The sequence below is a fragment of the Schistocerca americana genome, chromosome 2, assembly GCF_021461395.2.
Source record: "Schistocerca americana isolate TAMUIC-IGC-003095 chromosome 2, iqSchAmer2.1, whole genome shotgun sequence".
Lineage (NCBI taxonomy): Eukaryota > Metazoa > Arthropoda > Insecta > Orthoptera > Acrididae > Schistocerca > Schistocerca americana.
This window is the reverse complement of record NC_060120.1, coordinates 706779983-706799422: the sequence shown is the minus strand read 5'-3', so window position 1 is coordinate 706799422 and position 19440 is coordinate 706779983. Positions and strand designations below refer to the sequence as shown.

The 19440-nt window shown below is 38.3% G+C and overlaps 1 protein-coding gene across 1 annotated transcript in view; it reads right to left on the bottom strand.

The window, feature by feature from the left end:
* LOC124595810 (anoctamin-4) overlaps positions 1-18930 on the bottom strand; it is a 148502-nt gene extending 129572 nt beyond the window's left edge. The window contains exons 1-2 of the mRNA XM_047134704.1: positions 18921-18930; positions 5275-5411 (exon numbers count right to left, since the gene is read on the bottom strand). Coding sequence (XP_046990660.1) covers positions 5275-5354 — 80 coding nt within the window. The 5' untranslated portion in view covers positions 5355-5411; positions 18921-18930. The remainder of the gene's footprint in view (positions 1-5274; positions 5412-18920) is intronic.
* Between the last annotated feature and the right edge of the window lie 510 nt (positions 18931-19440).

Genomic DNA, 19440 nt, shown 5'->3' with positions numbered 1-19440 from the left:
TGTCATTTCAGGGCAGGATGAAAGATAATGAAAGTTCTAGGAAAGGGTATGGTTCTGTTGTTCCAGATCACAATGATATAGGGTGATGAGAGGGGGGTTCTCCTTTGTAGCTCATTCTTGGGGATTGTGAGAGTTTTTGTGGGGGAGGGTGAGGGTGAGGCTAAGGTGCAGAAAATCTGTTTTGGACTGGGTCTCAAAGGTATTGCTTGTCTGTGAAGGTCTTTGTGAGGCATTCAATCACACTCAGCAAGGCAGCTCTTGGCATCACAGATACATCGTCCATGGGTGGATAGGTTGTATGGGAAGCATACTTTGAAGTGTAAGGGAGAGTAGCTATCAAAATGCAGGTACTGTTGGTAGTTAGTGGGTATAATGTGGACAAGGGTGTTAATGGAGCCATAAGAGATGTGAAGGTCAATGTCCAGAAAGGTAGCACATTGGGCAGAGGTGGAACAGGTAAAGTGGATTGGAGAAACAGTGTTGCAGTTGTGAAGGAATGTGGAGTGAACCTGAACCAGACTAAGGGCTGGGAGTTTTGGGAGCCTTGGAATGTTTCCTCTAGATGGAGCTACTACTCCATTCCTTTCACAAACTTATCCCACCCCATCAGAGGCTGGGCCACCTGCAAAAGCAGCTATGTCATATACCAAATCTGCTGCAAACAGTGCACAGTATTTTTGCTGGTATGACTACCTACCAGCTGTCCACCAGGATGAATGGCCACAGCCAAACTGTTGTAAAGGATAAAGTTGACCATCCAGTGGCATTATATGCAGATCAGCACAGCATGCTCTGTTTCAATGGCTGCTTTATTACCTGAGCCATCTGGATCCTTTTCTCTACCACCAGTTTGTCTGAACTATGCAGGTGGGAAGTATCCTTACAACACATCCGTCACTCCTGTAATGGCCCTGACCTCAGTTTCAGGTAACCCACTGACTTTGCACCATCCACCCAACAGTTTCCCCTTCCTCTGTCCCATCACCCCTCTTAATTCATGTCCCTCTGTCACCTTCAGCATCTGCCACTTATTACCAGCTGCTGCAGTTGTCCCAGCTTATATACCTGCTACAGCTGTACCAGCACATATGCCTGCCACCCCTCCCTCCCACATTGCTAGTTGGCAAATTGGCCACGTCCTCCTGAGCTGCTAGCCACCCAAACTCAGTCTTTTTCCCTGCCTCCCTCTCCCTCCACCCGCCACACCCAAGACTACCGCCACCAGAATTAGTCAACCTGCCCAAAATATAGCCTTGGCACTGTTAGTTCAGCTGGCACCATGCAGCGGCATAGGTGTGTGTGTGTGTTTTACTATAGCTCATCAAAGGAAAACCCACGTAATTTTTCTTTCTTTTGTGTGTGGCTATTGACAGTTCAATGCTTCTGCATTTTGGAGAGTGTTCTCCTTTAAAGTAAAAGTATTACATTCTACAAGAACTTTTCTACAACATTTTTATATAAAAATTTTCATTTTACATCACCCCAATACATGTAAAGCATATTTAAAGTAATAATTAGATACTATTCTTGAAGTAAGGTGCCCTAATTGGTTTTCATTCAGCAGTGTACATGTTTTATCTTATATCTGGTTGTGTTACTAGTAGAAACTGATATTGTATATACATACTTGTGTTACACAGTCATTAAGTTTGTCTTTGAAGATCTTACTTCATTTTACACAGATGAGCGAAAACATTATGGCTACTGCCCACTGCGAGAGTTAATGCCACGTGGTGGCGTTGCAGACCCAGATGTAGTAAGAAAAGTATTAATTGGAACAAAGACAAATGGGGAATCATTCTAGTGACAATATGAAGTGCAAGTGGGGAAATCCACTCACATATGTAACTTTGCAAAGGGCAGATTATTATGTCATGGCACACAGAAATGAACATCTCAAAAATGGAAAAGCTAGTTGGCAGTTCACAGGCTACTCTCGTGAACAAGTAATGAATGAGAGTGAAACTACAAGTAGATGACTAGGTGTTAAACATCTGTGGCTCATCATAGAATTTAGAGGTCACAGGCTTGCAAAGTAGGACATGTGACAATCTGTTGCATATCTGACAACAGAGTACATTGCTGGTGCTGGCATGGGTTTTTTGGAACACACCATTTAGTCCACATTATTGAACATGGGACTCTGTAGCAGACAACCCCTATGTTGATCCAATGACACTGTCAATTATGACTGCAAGACCTTCAAGATTGTATGTGGGTCAATGGAAATGTGTTGCCTGGTCAGATGAACCATATTTTTTGTTACACCAGATTGACTGGTCATGTTGGATACACCGTCATCCAGGTGAACAGTTGCTTAAAACATGCACTGTGCCACATACACAGAACAGCAAGAGGAAATATTATGCTATCAGGAAGATTCACTTGGGAGTCTACAGAACCTGTGGTAGTAACTGATGCACCAGGAGAGCTGTGGACTATGAGACCATTATTGTGCACCATCTGCATCCCTTCATGCTTCATGCCTTCCCGAATGTGCAATGGCATCTTACAGCAGGATAACTGTCCATGTGAAAAGGCCAGAGTTGTGTTACAGTGATTTGAGGAACACAGTAGTGGACTCACGTTGATGTCTTGACCACTAAATTCATCTGACCTGAACCTGATGGGGCACATCTTGGATGCCATTGGCCACCAGTTCTGCATCCACATACCAATGGTGCATAATTTACAGGAATAGTGCAACCTGAGCATAGATTATTGGTGCCACATACATCTGAAAACCTACCAAGGACTTGTTGAATGCATTCCATGCATAAACATTGCTGTATGGCATTCCAAAGGTTGAACTCACTATTAAGCAAGTACTCATAATGTCCTGGTTCATCAGTGTGTATCCTTTAATATATTTAGTAATGTATGCATAAATCTCCTGAAAGCTTCACCTGGAGCACCCACTGGCGGTTTGAATTTTTTTATAGTAAATCTACCTTTCTTAAACTGGATGTTCATGTACATATGAATGTACGTATAGAAAAACCAAGTCTTATTTCTCACTGATGTAACTCAATGTATACTGTCATGATATGAAATTTATAAAAAAAAAAAAATACATGGTGGGTCCTTCTCTACCTGGCATATGATTGATCTATCCATGTCTTCACCACTCATCCTTCCCACAGCTACTGCCTCTTTTCATATATGAAACAGAAATGCTTGACTCTGTCTGGAAGCTAGGATTCTTCTTCTTATTTAAAATTTGTTTCCATCAACTATATTAGGAGTTGTCTCTCCTAAAAATACTTGACTGACTGTCTCATATGACACTGCATAAATTTAACAAAATTCTCAATGGAATTTTCCTTTTCATTTAAAAACCTCTTAGAAATCAACCTCACTTCTCTTGTTTTGATGTCCAAATAGTCTTTTTAGGTGTCTCTCATTACAGATGAGCTGAACAGAATGGATGCTGGAATCTGAGCCATAGGATACTACCATCAGAACATTCTCATTGCCAAAATTTACTGTCTTGCACACTAGGAAAATCTGTGTGCTTAATTTATTCCATGTGGTATCCATGCGGCCCACCAAATTCAATGGTGCTCTATATTGGTCCCTAAAATTTCAAAAGTCTATATTTTGCGAACAGAATATTTACTGGTTTCAAAAGGTCTGGTTTGGAATACTGTGGACATCATTTTAGTTCAATGTATTTTGATTTAATTATTTATTTGCATTTTCCATAAGCAAAATTGCTACCTTCTCAAGTACCTCCTTTGACCATTCTCTACAAATAACTGACGTTTCATCAGGATGTGTGGTAACTTCCTAATTTACATTTCGCATGCTGTCAAGCTCAAGAATAAACTTTAACATCTGATCCCTGATTCACCACTTCACCTGAACCTTTTGCAATCAATGAGGTACTTCCATTGTTGTTGATCTCAACAGGTCATATATATCCATGAAAATATCTGTTGTCATATAACACACCAACCACCAGTGTCACCCAGTGTACATAAAGAAGTTCCTGTGTACACACTTGGCACCTATAGGCACCGTCTGCAGTGGAAGGGGGAAGTTAGCCACACACATCAGTAACCTTGACTGAGCATTTACAAACACACAATACCCTATTCAACTAGTCCAGAAATAGATTTCCTTTTGCCAGTTACTTGAGTGGCACCAACACATTCACAGCCCTTGTGAAGCCATTACTATTACCCCTTCATCATCGGATCAGACCTTGAAAACTTAACATCGTCCTTTAGCAATGATTAAAGTTTCTCTAATCGAGTGAGGTGTTGTATTTTAAGACATTAGACTCATATTCTGGAGGTCAGAGATTCTTATATAGCAATCCAGAAGGCAAGCAATTGCTTTGTAAAGGACAAGGCTGATTTCCTTACCCATCTTTTGGCACTTTGAGCTATTGTTAGCCTCTAAATGATCGTGCTGTCAATAAGACATTAAACCCTAATATTCCCTTGACAAACTCAATGTGCACTGAAATGAGTGTAAGTCCATGCTAAACACCCACATTTGTACTCTGTCATCCACACAGCCTAAACAATATCCTAATCCGTCCTTATACCAACCGTACTCCTAATTCTGCACCATGTGGGACATTTTTTTGTAGGTGAATCTTGGGTAAGATTGGTCGTATATTGCATCTGTCACCTTCTACCACAGTCCAGTCACAAGCATTTTGTATCCTATAAAAGAAGAAAGGTGTGGAGAAGACAACTAACCAGCTGTCTGCCTGCATGAATAACTACTACCAAACTGTGGATAATCACCACTTGAACCCCCACTGTAAACATGCTGTATGCCACAACAATGACTTCAATAACTGATTTAGTACCCTCCTTCCTACTGGCTCCACTCCCACACCATATGGCAACAGCTTCAATGAATGATACAGGTTGTTACTGTCCTTCCAATATGTTCCATTAGGCAATCATGCTGCCCTTGAGATCTGCCTCCACTATGTCCTACCTGTACTATTTTCTGTCTGCCTCCCAATATCAGTTTCACATATCTCTTTGTTTCTCACTTTTGTTAAGTTAAAATTATTTTATACCCTTATCCGTATGGTTTCTTCTGAAGTCTCCCTCTATTTTGACCCAGTCCCAGTTCTTCTTTTACCAGGGTACTTGTGCAGAGTATTGTAATTATGGCAGCATATAGGTGCATACGAATGTATATGCACATGGTCCATGATTCGACATTCCCATTCAGGTTTTCCATTATAGTTTGAGAGTTGTGTCATGTTTAATTTACAGGTCTCATTCTCATGAATCTTACACTCACTGTTCTTCCTGGTCCTTGCTGTAGGATGCTTCATAAAAAGAAGGTTCCTTTGCGATACGGTTATGGTTGTATTCAAACATTTTCTTGAACTTAAAGGGGAATCCTGGTGTTTCTGATTCTTCCTCCTTCTCTGTTTCCTACAAGTACATAAAAGAATGGTTTAATTAATTAGGTTCTCACTCACTTGTAAGCCACTAAAAATCGAAGAATTTATAGCTAACAGAGCATTGCTACAAATACGATACCTAAAAGTGTGTTGATAGAAAGTAAAATAAAACAAAATAAAATCCACTGTCTTGGACAGTGCAAAATTTTATTTTATATTTTTTACGCTGATAATAAACCATTTCATTTATTCCCTTGCCTATGAAAATGACAAAAAGAAAACATCTTGCTTAGGAAAATGACACAAAAAACATCTTGCTTGAAAACACATTTCTGTGAGAATAACTAGTAAAAAAAACTAAAATTTTTATAATGTTAAAATTAGTTACATTGCAGAAATGGACAGAAAGAAATGCAAATTATTGTAATGATGTTATGTCCACAAGCAACAAAAGTCTTCAGTGAGAACCAAATTACAGCAGTATTGATTTCTAATGATGTAGGTGTTCTGTACTTCATTAATGCAACAGATTAACACTAGGAACAAAAATGGTCTCACTATCTCCAACTGAATCTTATTCTTGAACAGAAAGTAGCAAAGCTTGCAGCCATAAAAATATTTGACAACTCCCCTTGTGATTTAAAGGTGCTTGCAAATGATGAAAGTTTAAAACAAACTGAAATCATTTCCGATAGGCAACTATGTCTATTCCAAGGTTAAATATTCTGAACAGATAATCTCTGTATGTGACTCAACTACATTTGTTAAATTTTATTGTAGATTGCAATTAGAGAAAAATCAAATTATATAAATGCTCTTTATACAAACATGTTTTCACAAAGAACATATATCTTATTTGTAAATCTATTGACACATTCCACATCATATTGAGTTGTCACAAACATGACTTACTTAACATGCAAATAACAAACTTGTCTTGTCAGACTACACTGCCTGACAAAGAAAGTAAAGCAGCCAGATGGCGAGGAGGAAATGAAATAAAACACCACATACTGACAGGGTATGTGATGTTACTTGAGTTATCACAATATCTGAGTCACATTTACGAAGAACTTGACAGTATGAGCCCATTTATCAGTATGATGTTGCTCGCTACCTGGCCTGGATATATGAAGTGATTCCATCGGGAAGTGTGTCAGAAAGACATTCTTCTTGTGAGGTAAGGTAGCCCATAATTGTCATAACTGGTCCTTGGTGTCTTGGGTAGGATACTGGCACTGTGAAGATGTTGATATCCAAGCTGGTCTCATACATGATCTATTGGGGACAGATCTGTGAATTTTTCTGGGTACAGGAGTATCTCAACACCACATAGTCAGTTCACAGAGACATGTACCATGTGTGGATGAGCATTTTACTTTGAAAAACAGTACCACAGTACCATCACATGAGAAGTCCATGACATACCATTATGCCATCAGAGTTCTCTCAATCATTACCAGCCAAAACCTGTAGTCACATCCAAAGGCTCTTCACACCATGATGCCCAAAGTAAAACCCCTGTGCCATTCCAAAACATTGAAAGAGTGTGATGTCTCCTAAGGTCACCACTGCACTTACTGATGATGGTTATCCAGAGTAGTGCATAACTGTGATTCATCACTCAATAAAATGTGATGTTATTCATAAACAGTCCATGCTTCCCAGTCATGGCACCATTGCAAATCCAGCCATTTGTGTTGTGATTTTAATGGCACCCTATGCATGGAGCACTAATCCCCTAAAACATCTACTTCTAATCTCTGACCAAAGGTGCAGGATGAGACACAGTGTTACAGGGAGTGCAATACTTACTCTTGGATGGCAGGCACAGATGTGAAGAGGTTACCAATGTCCTTGGTGTACAATATGCCAATCCTTGCTTGTGGTGGTCAGATGTGGTCGACCAGAACCTAGATTATGAGTATGCCTGCCCTCACTTTCCCATGCAGTCAAATCTGGATACTGCAAGATTTGAACAATCTGACCGAACAGAGGACCACTATGAGGCCTCTTTCAAACTCTAGGTGCTCACACAAGAACACAGCATCTCCGTGTCTCTCACAGAGATACTTAACGTCTGATGCCATTCACACACCTTATATACCCTACCAGGCCTGGTAACAAAATTAAATATGAACAAAAGCAGTGCACTCTGGTGGCTGTTCCACTTGTCACAGAGAGCTTCAGCTCCAATCATTTACATGTCCATCAATGGTGTGTATGTGTATGAACTTACATTGACATTTGACCAGGTCTTCTAGGTATGTCTCTTTTTTGTCAGGCAGTATATATTCAAATAGGAGCAAATCCTGATAAAAGTTTGAAGTCTCTGGCCAGTTGGCTGTACAGAAAACATCATTAACATTATGTGTACCATTAACAGTAGGTGAACAGGAATGTAATTCTGTGGGAACTAAAAAATGGTATTACATTAATGTGGTGACATGCACAAAAGTACAATAAAGTAATCAGTAGATGAATGAATAAACAATGTTAATATACTAGTGGTGGAAAGTGCAGGATAGAAAACAAACACTACAAGGAGTAAACGTAACCACTCACCACAAAGTTGAGACATTGAGAAGTAGATAGGCACATAAACAATACTGAAAACATAGATAAGCTTTAGAATATTGTCCTTTTCTGGACCAAAGAGACTAACTGTCTCTCTCTCTCTCTTGTTCCGGAGCTGTAGCCCCACTAGAGTGAGAGGTTATGTTGAATGGAGTAGGTGGCAGAGACACATGGGAAAGGAAGAGAAAAGGGAGGTGTGAATGGAAGCAAAGGTAACATCTAAAGGAGGGAGAAGCAGTGAGGAAATGGAATAGAGATGTGGCAGCAGTGAGCATGCCTCATTATAGGCAGGAGAAGGCGGCACCTGATGAAACACTAAAAACAGAAAGAATGCAGGTTAAGATTTAGTGTTTCATCATTACATACAAACTTGGATTGAGGAAGAATGGGGTGGGAATTTGACAATGTTCTTTTCAAAGAAACCGTCCTACCTGTTTCCTTAAGGAAAACCACAGCAAACTTAACATTGCATGGCTGGATGGGGATTTCAATTGCTGTCATCCTGAATGTGAGATAATACAGGAGACATAATTTAGGTTAGGAGCAGAGAAGGTGGGGGTGGGGTGGCTAGTTATTTAGAAATCACAGTGATAGAAACTGAAACAGAATGTTTAAGTTTTATGAAGTTGAAGAAAAAAAAGTTTAGAAAAAAAGCAAATGGCATTGTCTGATTAGCAATGTATATTGAAAACTGTTAATAAATATAGTAAAGCAATATTTTTTTGAGCTCCAGTGAATATACTACTTTGCAGCAGTTATAGGTGGAATGGCAGAAGAGGCAGCCTACAGAGAGATTGATGAATCTGTTGTGAGATCATTTATGTAGGTTAAGAACAAGAGAAACTACAGTACTGAACTCCATGGGATTTCACATTTTAGGCACTTTCTTCCAATGTTTCATTGAATATCTGTAATGCAGTTTTCCAAAGAGACCCTCTGCCTTATATTATGAAAGTGAGACACCATTTTAGTTTCTGAGGTAGAATGTTGTGATCCATCCCATTGAATGTTGCATAATACAACTACAGGATAGTTTTTGTTCTTCAATTCTACCAAGATTTCATTTCTGAGATCTTATATGGCTTTCACTGTAGATAATCAAATGCAAAAGGTGTATAAGAGGAATTTAGCTAGTTGTACTGTGAAAAAATAAGTGACTATTCTATTGCACTCAATTTATTTGTTTCTCTCTCCTTTTCCTTTCATTACTACATATTTATATCACTCGTATAAAAAAAATATCTTACTGCTTGACTGCATACAAAGGTATTTCAAGGGCAGATCTATTATGAAAGTAGAAACTTTTAAACCCCCATTAAGGACACCATTATAGCTATAACTGCTATTAAATTTTTATGGGGGCAAGTTTTACTACTTTTTAGGGGCAACACGATTTTTATATTTTCGTTATGAGTTGTATTTTTGAAATTATGTCTGTTAGTGGAGAAACATGCATTTTTAAATAAATTTAACACATTTTTATTTTGCTGTTTATTAGTGGGTGTGATGTTTGGTTGAATTATTAAGGTTGTCATTTAAACGAGAAGTAATTGATTTTACATATCAAACTTTTTGCCATTACCTTGGACCTCAGCAACATGTATGCCACTTTTTTCCTTACTTTACCCAAATGTTCTTCTAAATTACTTACTTCAATCATATTTTTGAACATAAATCATACTTTTTTTTGTAACAGTCTGAAGGTTTTACAGTACTTGTGGAGTAATGCAGTTTTAACTCAACAATAACAAAGTGCTACCTGAATTAGGCAGATGGTTTCCTTCACGGCACAAGGTACTTTTTTCTCATATCCTAGCCTGTTTTTGTCCCTACTTGCATTTCATTTTATCCTCATACTATTTTAGAGGAAAATTATGTGTAAGACAGTGAAAAAATTGTGATAAAATCTCTTCCTGGCAGTTTGCTAACTACTATGACCAAGTTTCTGCTATATGATGTTTCTTTTATGATCCAAGCTTAACTGCCTTAATTTTATCATTAAAGTTTGACCCTCATGGTTAGATAAACCTTTTATTAACAATTTTACGTTAAAATTGTTGTAAGAAATTTGGTCTAAGAATAAGATTTAATGGTGCTATGATCTTCAATCCTCAATAAACATTTTACTATGTGAATTGATCCAAAGCTTAATGTCAATAACACTTAGTGTCCTTGATAAATAATAATCTACAGAAAAACAGTGTTAAGTCTTCACGGATACTGAACATTCACTTAAGTCTACATAACCTAATTAACATTTTCTCTCTGTGTTTGATGAAAATTAATATTTTTTTTCCATATACTGCCTGTGATACATCAGTCCACCAAGCTTATGTGTTTCCAGCCTCATTGTTATGGCACAGCATTCAAAGACTGGTTCAGCACAGTGCCCACTAAGTTGTAGATCCTGATATGCAACACTAATTTTCTTTCAGTGTGGTTCTACAACATATTATCTTGTTACGGTTACTTGACAAGATCATTCAGTGCAGAAGGCAATCTATAAATTTCTACTGTAGTCTTCTTGTGAAAACCGTTTATTTGTCAATATTGATATATTAACACAATTATTGGATTACTAGTTCTGCCAATATGCATTGCTTTCAGATCCATAAAACTGGGCACTGGTAGTTACATCATACAGTGCTTAAACCACAGTCTGATGACTCTATTGCAGCCATGAAGAGGCAAGATGTCACACCTAGCTGTCTTGTTCAAGCCATTTGTACTCCAAGTTGTACATACATTATCAAAGCACACCAGGCATGTCACTGTAATGCTTCGACTTCCTTCTGCATATTGTGCAGTCCTAATGTGACAGGGTGGTTTAAGTATTATATGATGTAACTACAATTGCCCAGTTTTATGGATCTGAAGGTGGCAATACATATTGCTGAACATAGTAACCAGGCAAATAATTGGTTTCCACAAGACAACTGCAGTACATATTACCTTGTATCACTCTAACTATATCTGCTCAATGTCAGTATCAATAGCTGGGAGAGCTGTGTGCTGACCACATGCCCCTCCCTATCCACATCCATTGAGACCTATGGGCTGACGATGACATGGTGGCCTGTCGGTACTAATGGGCAGGGCTTCAAGTCCTTTTTGGGTGAAGTTTAGTATTTTTTAATGTCAGTATCAAATATTACTGCTAGGATGTCATGAGCTGCAGTCTGTGATCACAAACATTTGTTTCCTGTCAGGCACTATGAAATTTATGTCAGTTTGATATCAGAAAATGTACTACACAAGACATTTCCAATTGTTGACATTTGGTGATTAATGTACTGTTATATTTGTCATCACACTGAATTTGATTTTTATTTTTTTGTTGACACTATTATTTTTATGCTACTACAGCTTGAATTGAGCCTTCACATTTTCCTAATAGTTAGATTGAGTGAGGTGGCACAGTGGTTAGCACACTGAACTCACATTTGGGAGGATGGTGGTTCAAACCCACGTCTGGCCATCCTGAATTAGATTTCCCGTGATTTACCTAAATCACTTCAGGCAAGTGCTGGAATGGTTCCCTCAAAAGGGCATGGCCAACTTCCTTCCCTATCTTTCCCTAACTAGATGAGACTGATGAACTCACTATTTGGTCTCCTCTCCACCAACCAATCAATCCTCATAGTTAGTATTTAAATGTTTTAGGTTGTTCATACGTGCATTATTTTTCGTTAGGGCTAACAAAAAAATCAACATGAATATTGCAGCAATCTGGCAAACAGTCTTGTGCTGATATTATACCTCTTTACATATGTTGTGGTTTGTTGTGGTCTTCAGTCCTGAGACTTTTTTGATGCAGCTCTCCATGCTATTCTATCCTGTGCAAGCTTCTTCATCTCCCAGTACCTACTGCAACCTACATCCTTCTGAATCTGCTTAGTATATTCATCTCTTGGTCTCCCTCTACGATTTTTACCCTCCATGCTGCCCTCCAGTATTAAATTGGTGATCCCTTGATGCCTCAGAACATGTCCTACCAACCGATCCCTTCTTCTTGTCAAGTTGTGCCACAAACTCCTCTTCTCCCCAATTCTATTCAATACCTCCTCATGAGTTACATGATCTACCCATGTAATTTTCAGCATTCTTCTGTAGCACCACAATTCGAAAGCTTCTATTCTATTCTTGTCCAAACTATTTATCATCCACGTTTCACTTCCATACATGGCTACACTCCATACAAATACTTTCAGAGATGCCTTCCTGACACTTAAATCTATACTGGATGTTAACAAATTTCTCTTCTTCAGAAACGCTTTCCTTCCATTGCCAGTCTACATTTAATATCCTCTCTACCTTGACCATCATCAGTTATTTTGCTCCCCAAATAGCAGAATTCCTTTACTACTTTAAGTGTCTCTTTTCCTAATCGAATTCCCTCAGCATCACCCAACTTAATTCGACTACATTCCATTATCCTCGTTTTGCTTTTCTTGATGTTCATCTTATATCCTCCTTTCAAGACACCATCCATTCTGTTCAACTGCTCTTCCAAGTCCTTTGCTGTCTCTGACATAATTACAATGTCATCAGCGAACCTCAAAGTTTTTATTTCTTTTCCATGGATTTTAATATTTACTCCGAATTTTTCTTTTGTTTCCTTTACTGCTTCCTCAATATACATATTGAATAGCATCAGGGAGTGGCTACAACCTACATCCTTCTGAATCTGCTTAGTATATTCATCTCTTGGTCTCCCTCTACGATTTTTACCCTCCACGCTGCCCGCCAGTACTCCCTTCCCAACCACTGCTTCCCTTTCATACCCCTCGACTCTCATGACTGCCATCTGGTTTCTGTACAAATTGTAAATAGCCTTTCGCTCTCTGTATTTTACCCCTGCCCCCTTAATTTGAAAGAGAGTATTCCAGTCAGCATTGTCAAAAGCTTTCTCTAAGTCTACAAATGCTAGAAACATAGGTTTGCCTTTCCTTAATCTATCTTCTAAGATAAGTCATAGAGTCAGTATTGCCTCACATGTTCCAACATTTCTATGGAATCCAAACTGATCTTCCCCAAGGCCAGCTTCTACCAGTTTTTCCATTCATTTGTAAAGAATCCGTGTTAGCATCTTGCAGCCGTGATTTATTAAACTGATAGTTCGGCAATTTTCACATCTGTCAACACCTGCTTTCTTTGGGATTGGAATTATTATATTCTTCTTGAAGTCTGAGGGTATTTCGCCTGTCTTATATATCTTGCTCACCAGGTGGTACAGTTTTGTTAGGGCTGGCACTCCCAAATCTGTCAGTAGTTCTAATGGAATGTTGTCTACTCCCGGAGCCTTGTTTCGACTCAAGTCTTTCAGTGCTATGTCAAACTCTTCATGCAATATCACAACCACCCATTTCATTTTCATCTACATCATCTTCCATTTCCATAACATTGCCCTCAAGTACATCACCCTTGTATAGACCCTCTATATACTCCTTCCCCCTTTCTGCTTTCCCTTCTTTGCTTACAACTGGATTTCCATTTGAGCTCTTGATATTCATGCAAGTGGTTCTCTTTTCTCCAAAGGTCTCTTTAATTTTCCTGTAGGCAGTATCTATCTTACCCCTAGTGAGATAAGCCTCTACATCCTTACATTTGTCCTCTAGCCATCCCTGCTTAGCCACTTTGCACTTCTTGTTGATCTCATTTTTGAGACGTTTGTATTCCTTTTTGCCAGTTTCATTTGCTGCATTTTTATATTTTCTCCTTTCATCAGTTAAATTCAATATTTCTTCTGTTACCCAAGGATTTCTATTAGCCCTCGTCTTTTTACCTACTTGATCCTCTGCTGCCTTCACTACTTCATCCCTAAAGGCTACCCATTCTTCTTCTACTGTATTTCTTTCCTCCATTCCTGTCAATTGTTCCCTTATGCTCTTCCTGAAACTCTGTACAACCTCTGGTTTAGTCAGTTTATCCAGGCCCATCTCCTCAAATTCTCACCTTTTTGCAGTTTCTTCAGTTTTAACTTACAGTTCATAACCAATAGATTGTGGTCAGAGTCCACATTCGCCCCTGGAAATGTCTTACAATTTAAAACCTGGTTCCTAAATCTCTGTCTTACCATTATATAATCTATCTGATACCTTCTAGTATCTCCAGGTTTCTTCCATGTATACAACCTTCTTTCATGATTCTTGAACCAAGTGTTAGCTATGATTAAGTTATGCTCTGTGCAAAATTCTACCAGGTGGCTTCCTCTTTCATTTCTTGCCCCCCAGTCCATATTCACCTACTACATTTCCTTCTCTCCCTTTTCCTACTATCAAATTCCAATCACCCATGACCATTAAATTTTCATCTCCCTTCACTATCTGAATAATTTCTTTTATCTCATCATACATTTCATCAATTTCTTCATCATCTGCAGAGCTAGTTGGCATATAAACTTGTACTACTGTAGTAGGCGTGGGCTTCGTGTCTATCTCGGCCACAATAATGCATTCACTATGCTGTTTGTAGTAGCTTACCCGCACCTCTATTTTTTTATTCATAGTTTATGAAAATATAGATATGTTTGTACTGCCAGAAAAATATTAATTCGTACTCATTTGCATAGGAAAGTGAATATTAGTGAAAGTTTTATTGGAGAAAAAGATGCTGATTAGAAAAAATAATACCGACACAGACAGGAAGGCTACAGAATTAGAAAAACTTAGTGAAGAAAAAGCAAACAGGTTTCAAATCATACAATGTGTGTTCATGGTAGCCAGAAAACCTACAGATGGGTGGCCTGTAGGTCTTGGCCAGTTAAATAAAATGCTAACTTTTCAATTTTTAATTGATATCCAGACAAGTAAAACAGGCACAAGAAATTTTCATGAGGTTTTGAGGACACACAATCTCCAGTTTCAAGCAAAAAATCCAACAAGATATACAGAAACGTCAAACACATTAACAGGCCATGTTTTTCAAATATATCTCCAGATAGACTAAAAGTTCAGGTTATAAATACTGTTGTTGAAGACCACATTGGAAAAACAAGCAAACTCTGAGATAATACAAAAAGTGAAGAAAACATAGGGGCTAAATTGGAAATCTGAGTAGACTAGAAATTTTGCTAAAAGCAGCAAAATGGGATGATGTGTACAAAGAGGCCAGTGTAGAAAAGATCTGGGAATCTTTCTTTGATGTAGGAAGACACTACATAGATATAACTTGTCCTAAAATATGCAGAACTATTAGGGATAAGCCAAACAAGAAATAGTACACCAAAGAAATCAAAAAAGCAAGAAGTGAACTGACAAAGGACATAACTGTCATGAGGTCTACAGGTGCAAGAAGAAAGCATACACTACGATGATAAGAGAGGCAAAGTCTAGCCACTAAAAATTTGAAATACAAACATCTTCTAACATCTCTAAAGCTGTCTGGAATTACATAAATGAGAATGGAAAAGAGTCACATGTCTTAAAAGGTACAAACATAATATTGACAGAGGAGGGGAAATAAATGACAGGCCCACAAGTGTGTAAATCTTCAATCAGAACCACATAGCTATAGCAAAGAAATTTCTAAAACCGAACATATCAGTACCAAAGAGCATGGAAATTCTGAAAAGGCTGGCTCAAAGTCTATACCTACTCCCTACAGATGAATTGGAAGTTTCAGATGAATTGGAACACTAAAAACTAAAACTACGGAGGGTCTGGATGTCATATCAGCAAAAATGGTCGAACACTGTGCTACGTATCTTGCAAAGCCTCTGGCATTCCTGATAAATTTAATAATGAAGGAAAGCAAGATAGAACCACTACTTAAAGTAGGGGATAAAAGAGATCCAGGTAACTATAGACCCATAAAGATCACAACTGTTCTGTCTAAAATAGCAGAAGCATTGATTAAAGACAGAATTATAAACTTTGTAGTGAAAGGTAACATCTTAAATGAAGCACAACATGAATTTAGAAAGGGGAGATCCACTAAGACTGCAGTGGCAAACTTCATAATATAAATCACTGAGGCACTGGATCGTCAAAGGAAAGTGTCTGGAATATACTCAGACCTTACAAATGCTTTTGATTCTGTGTGTCATATAATTCGTATAGAAAAATTAGACTGCAATAGCATAAGAGGAAAAGCTGCAGACATTTATAAAAACCTTTGTTGAAAACAGACAACAGTGTGTCAAAATAAAACATAAATTCGGAAATACATAGGAAAATGTTTTCTCTGATTTTCTGGAGGTAAAATGTGGAGTAGCTCAGGGATCAGTACTACTTGTGTGTGTGTGTGTGTGTGTGTGTGTGTGTGTGTGTGTAAATGGTATGCCTACTGCAGTAGATGAATGTATGCTGATGAACAACTTTACTGGTACATAGTGACTCAGAGAAGGATTCAGAAAAAGAGAGCCAGTGAGAATCATGAAATGACAGAATGGTATTTTCGAGAAAATAATTTACTGATCAACAGGAAGAAAGCTATGTGTACAAAATTTGAAACAAAGAGAACTAACAGCTCAGAGGAGTTTATTCTGAGCATTGGGTGTGGACACTAAGAACAAATGGACTGTAACAGGTCCTGGGAATTGAGGTGGACAAATTTCTGACATGGGAATACCACAGTGATAAGATCTTTCAAAAAATAAGTTCAAATATATTCTTAATGAAAAAGTGTGCTGTATGGTGGACATAGCAACCTTCCTAAAAAAAAAAGTACTACAGACTTATCTTCCCACACATACTGCACTGTATTCCAGCAGGGGGAGGAGTAGCAGAAGCACACATTCAGAGAATCCTAAAACTTAAAAAGAAAGCCATCAGATGCATAGCTAAACTAACACCATGGGAATCCTGCAAAAACAAATTCAAAGAATTTAAAATATTAACTGTACCAGGATTGTACATATATGAGACACTATTTCTTTTAATCATAAATTGTACAACACTTCTAAACAGAGAATTACAAGACCACCACACAAGAACTACAGGAAACTACCACATCTGCAGCAAAGGAAGGGCCCTGCAAATGCAGAAATTACAGGCTGCCACTTTGCATAAAGAGCATAAAGGAACTGAGCACCTTCATAAGAAAACTCATCTCTGGATGTTGGTATAAGGTTAAGAAGTACTTGTAGGCAAATCCATAGAACAAAAGTACATGTTAAGTTGGAAATGGAGTAAAACACTTTCTTTTTCACAAGGGAACAAATTTACTGAAAGAAGGAAAATGGAAAATGAAGTGTAGTACTGAAAATACTGAAATACTGAAGAGAACATATAGACTAAGCATATTGGTGGAGATATGATTTAAATGTGTTTTCACAATATATATGGCTTAAAAAATTATTTTTCATTTTGTCTAAATATATTAGTATTTTCAGCAGTACAAATGAATGCAGGCTATTAATGTACATTGAAATGCCAAAGAAACTGGTGTAGGCATGTGTATTCAAATACAGAGATATATAAACAGGCAGAATATGGTGCTGTGGTCGGCAATGCCTATATAAGACAACAAGTATTTGGCGCAATTCTTAGACCAGTTACTGCTGCTGCAATGGCAGGTTATCAAGATTTAAGTGAGTTTGAATGTGGCATTATAGTCGGCGCACAAGCGATGGGACACAGCATCTCAGAAATGGCGATGAAGTGGGGATTTTCCCATACGAACATTTCATGAGTGTACCGTGAATATCAGGAATGTGCTAAAACATCAAATGTCCAACACTGCTGCAGCCGGATGAAGATCATGCAAGAATGGGACCAATGATGACTGAAGAGAATCGTTCAGAATGACATAAGTGCAACCCTCCCACAAACTGCCGCAGATTTCAACACTGGGCCATCAATAAGTGTCAGTGTGCGAACCATTCAATGAAACACAATCAATATGGGCTTTCCAAGCCATTGGCCAACTCGTGTACCATTGATGACTGCATGACACAAGCTTTATGCCTCACCTGGGCCTGTCAACATTGACATTGGACTGTTGATGACTAGAAAGATGTTGCCTGCTTGGATGAGTCATGTTTCAAATTGTATCAAGTGGATGGATGCGTACAGGTATGGAAACAACCTCATGACCCCATGGATCCAGTATGCCAGCAGGGGATTTTTCAAGCTGCTGGAGACTGTAATGGTGTGAGGCATGTGCAGCTGGAGTGATATGGGACCTCTGATATGTCTAGATACGACTCTGACAAGTTACACATACTTAAACATCCTGTCTGGTCACCTACACCTATTCATGTCCATTGTGCATTCAACAGACTTTGGCAATTGTAGCTGGACAATGCAACAACCCGCACTTCCAGAATTGGTATAGAAGGGCTCCAGGAACACTCTTCTGAGTAAATGCTGGCCACCAACTCCCAAGACATGAACATTATTGAGCATATCTGGGACACCTTGCAACGTGCTGTTCAGAAGGGATTTCCACCCCTTCATACTCTTACAGATTTATGGACAGCCCTGCAGGATTCATGGTGTCAGTTCCCTCTAGCACAACTTCAGACATCAGTCGAGTCCATGCCATGTTGTGTTGTGGCACTTCTGGGTGCTCATGAGGGCCCTACATGATATTAGGCAGGTGTACTAGTTTCTTTGGCTCTTCATTATATATCATCATTGCATATTATTTATAATTATCCTCAAAACATTATTGCAAAAAACATTGTTTTCATATGTCAGTGACAAATTTCTAAAAAAAATTGTTTTATGTGTTTATAAAACTGTAAACACGACATTTCCAACATAATTGTAACATGTAATCTATGGAAGGAAAAAATGATTCAGAATTGAAATTCCACTATGGTTCAAGTATAACATCAGTCTGATACAGTATGAGATCCAACAATTTTTATCTCATCGTGACTAAATTTTAAATGTAATACAGAGAGGAAAAATGAACTGGATGTAATGTTATACAAATGTGATTATATTACTTATGTAGTATACATTGGTGCTTCACAAGTGCAGTCTGTAGATTGTACTTCTCTACGGTCACTTACCCAAGCATTGCTGGAAAGTGCTATGAATCTCTGTTTAATCAGTCGTGATAAGTTTGTAAAGAAAAGAGAATTGTAAGCAGATCAGAAACAGAGCTAATGTACTTCATAACTTTAAAAGCTTATTACATTAAAAAAACTGTGATTATTTTATGGAAGTACAACTGGCAGTGGAACAAAAGAGGGAAAAATAATGTGAATATCATTGCAAGAAATAATCATTCAATTTTAAGTTGAAACATCCTGCCAGATTAAAACTATGAGCTACACTGGGGCCTATGCTTCCCATGGGCAAGTGCTGTACTGACTGACCTATCGAAGCATGACTAATGACATGCTCACAGCTTTCCTTCTGCCAGTACCTCATCTTCTACCTTCCAAACTTCTCAGAAGTTCTTCTGCATACCTTGTGGTACTAGCACTCTTGGAAGAAAGGATATTGCAGAGATATGGCGTAGCCACAGTCTGGAAGCTTATCTCCAGAATGAATTATCACTCTGCAGCTGAATGTGGTGATTTTAAA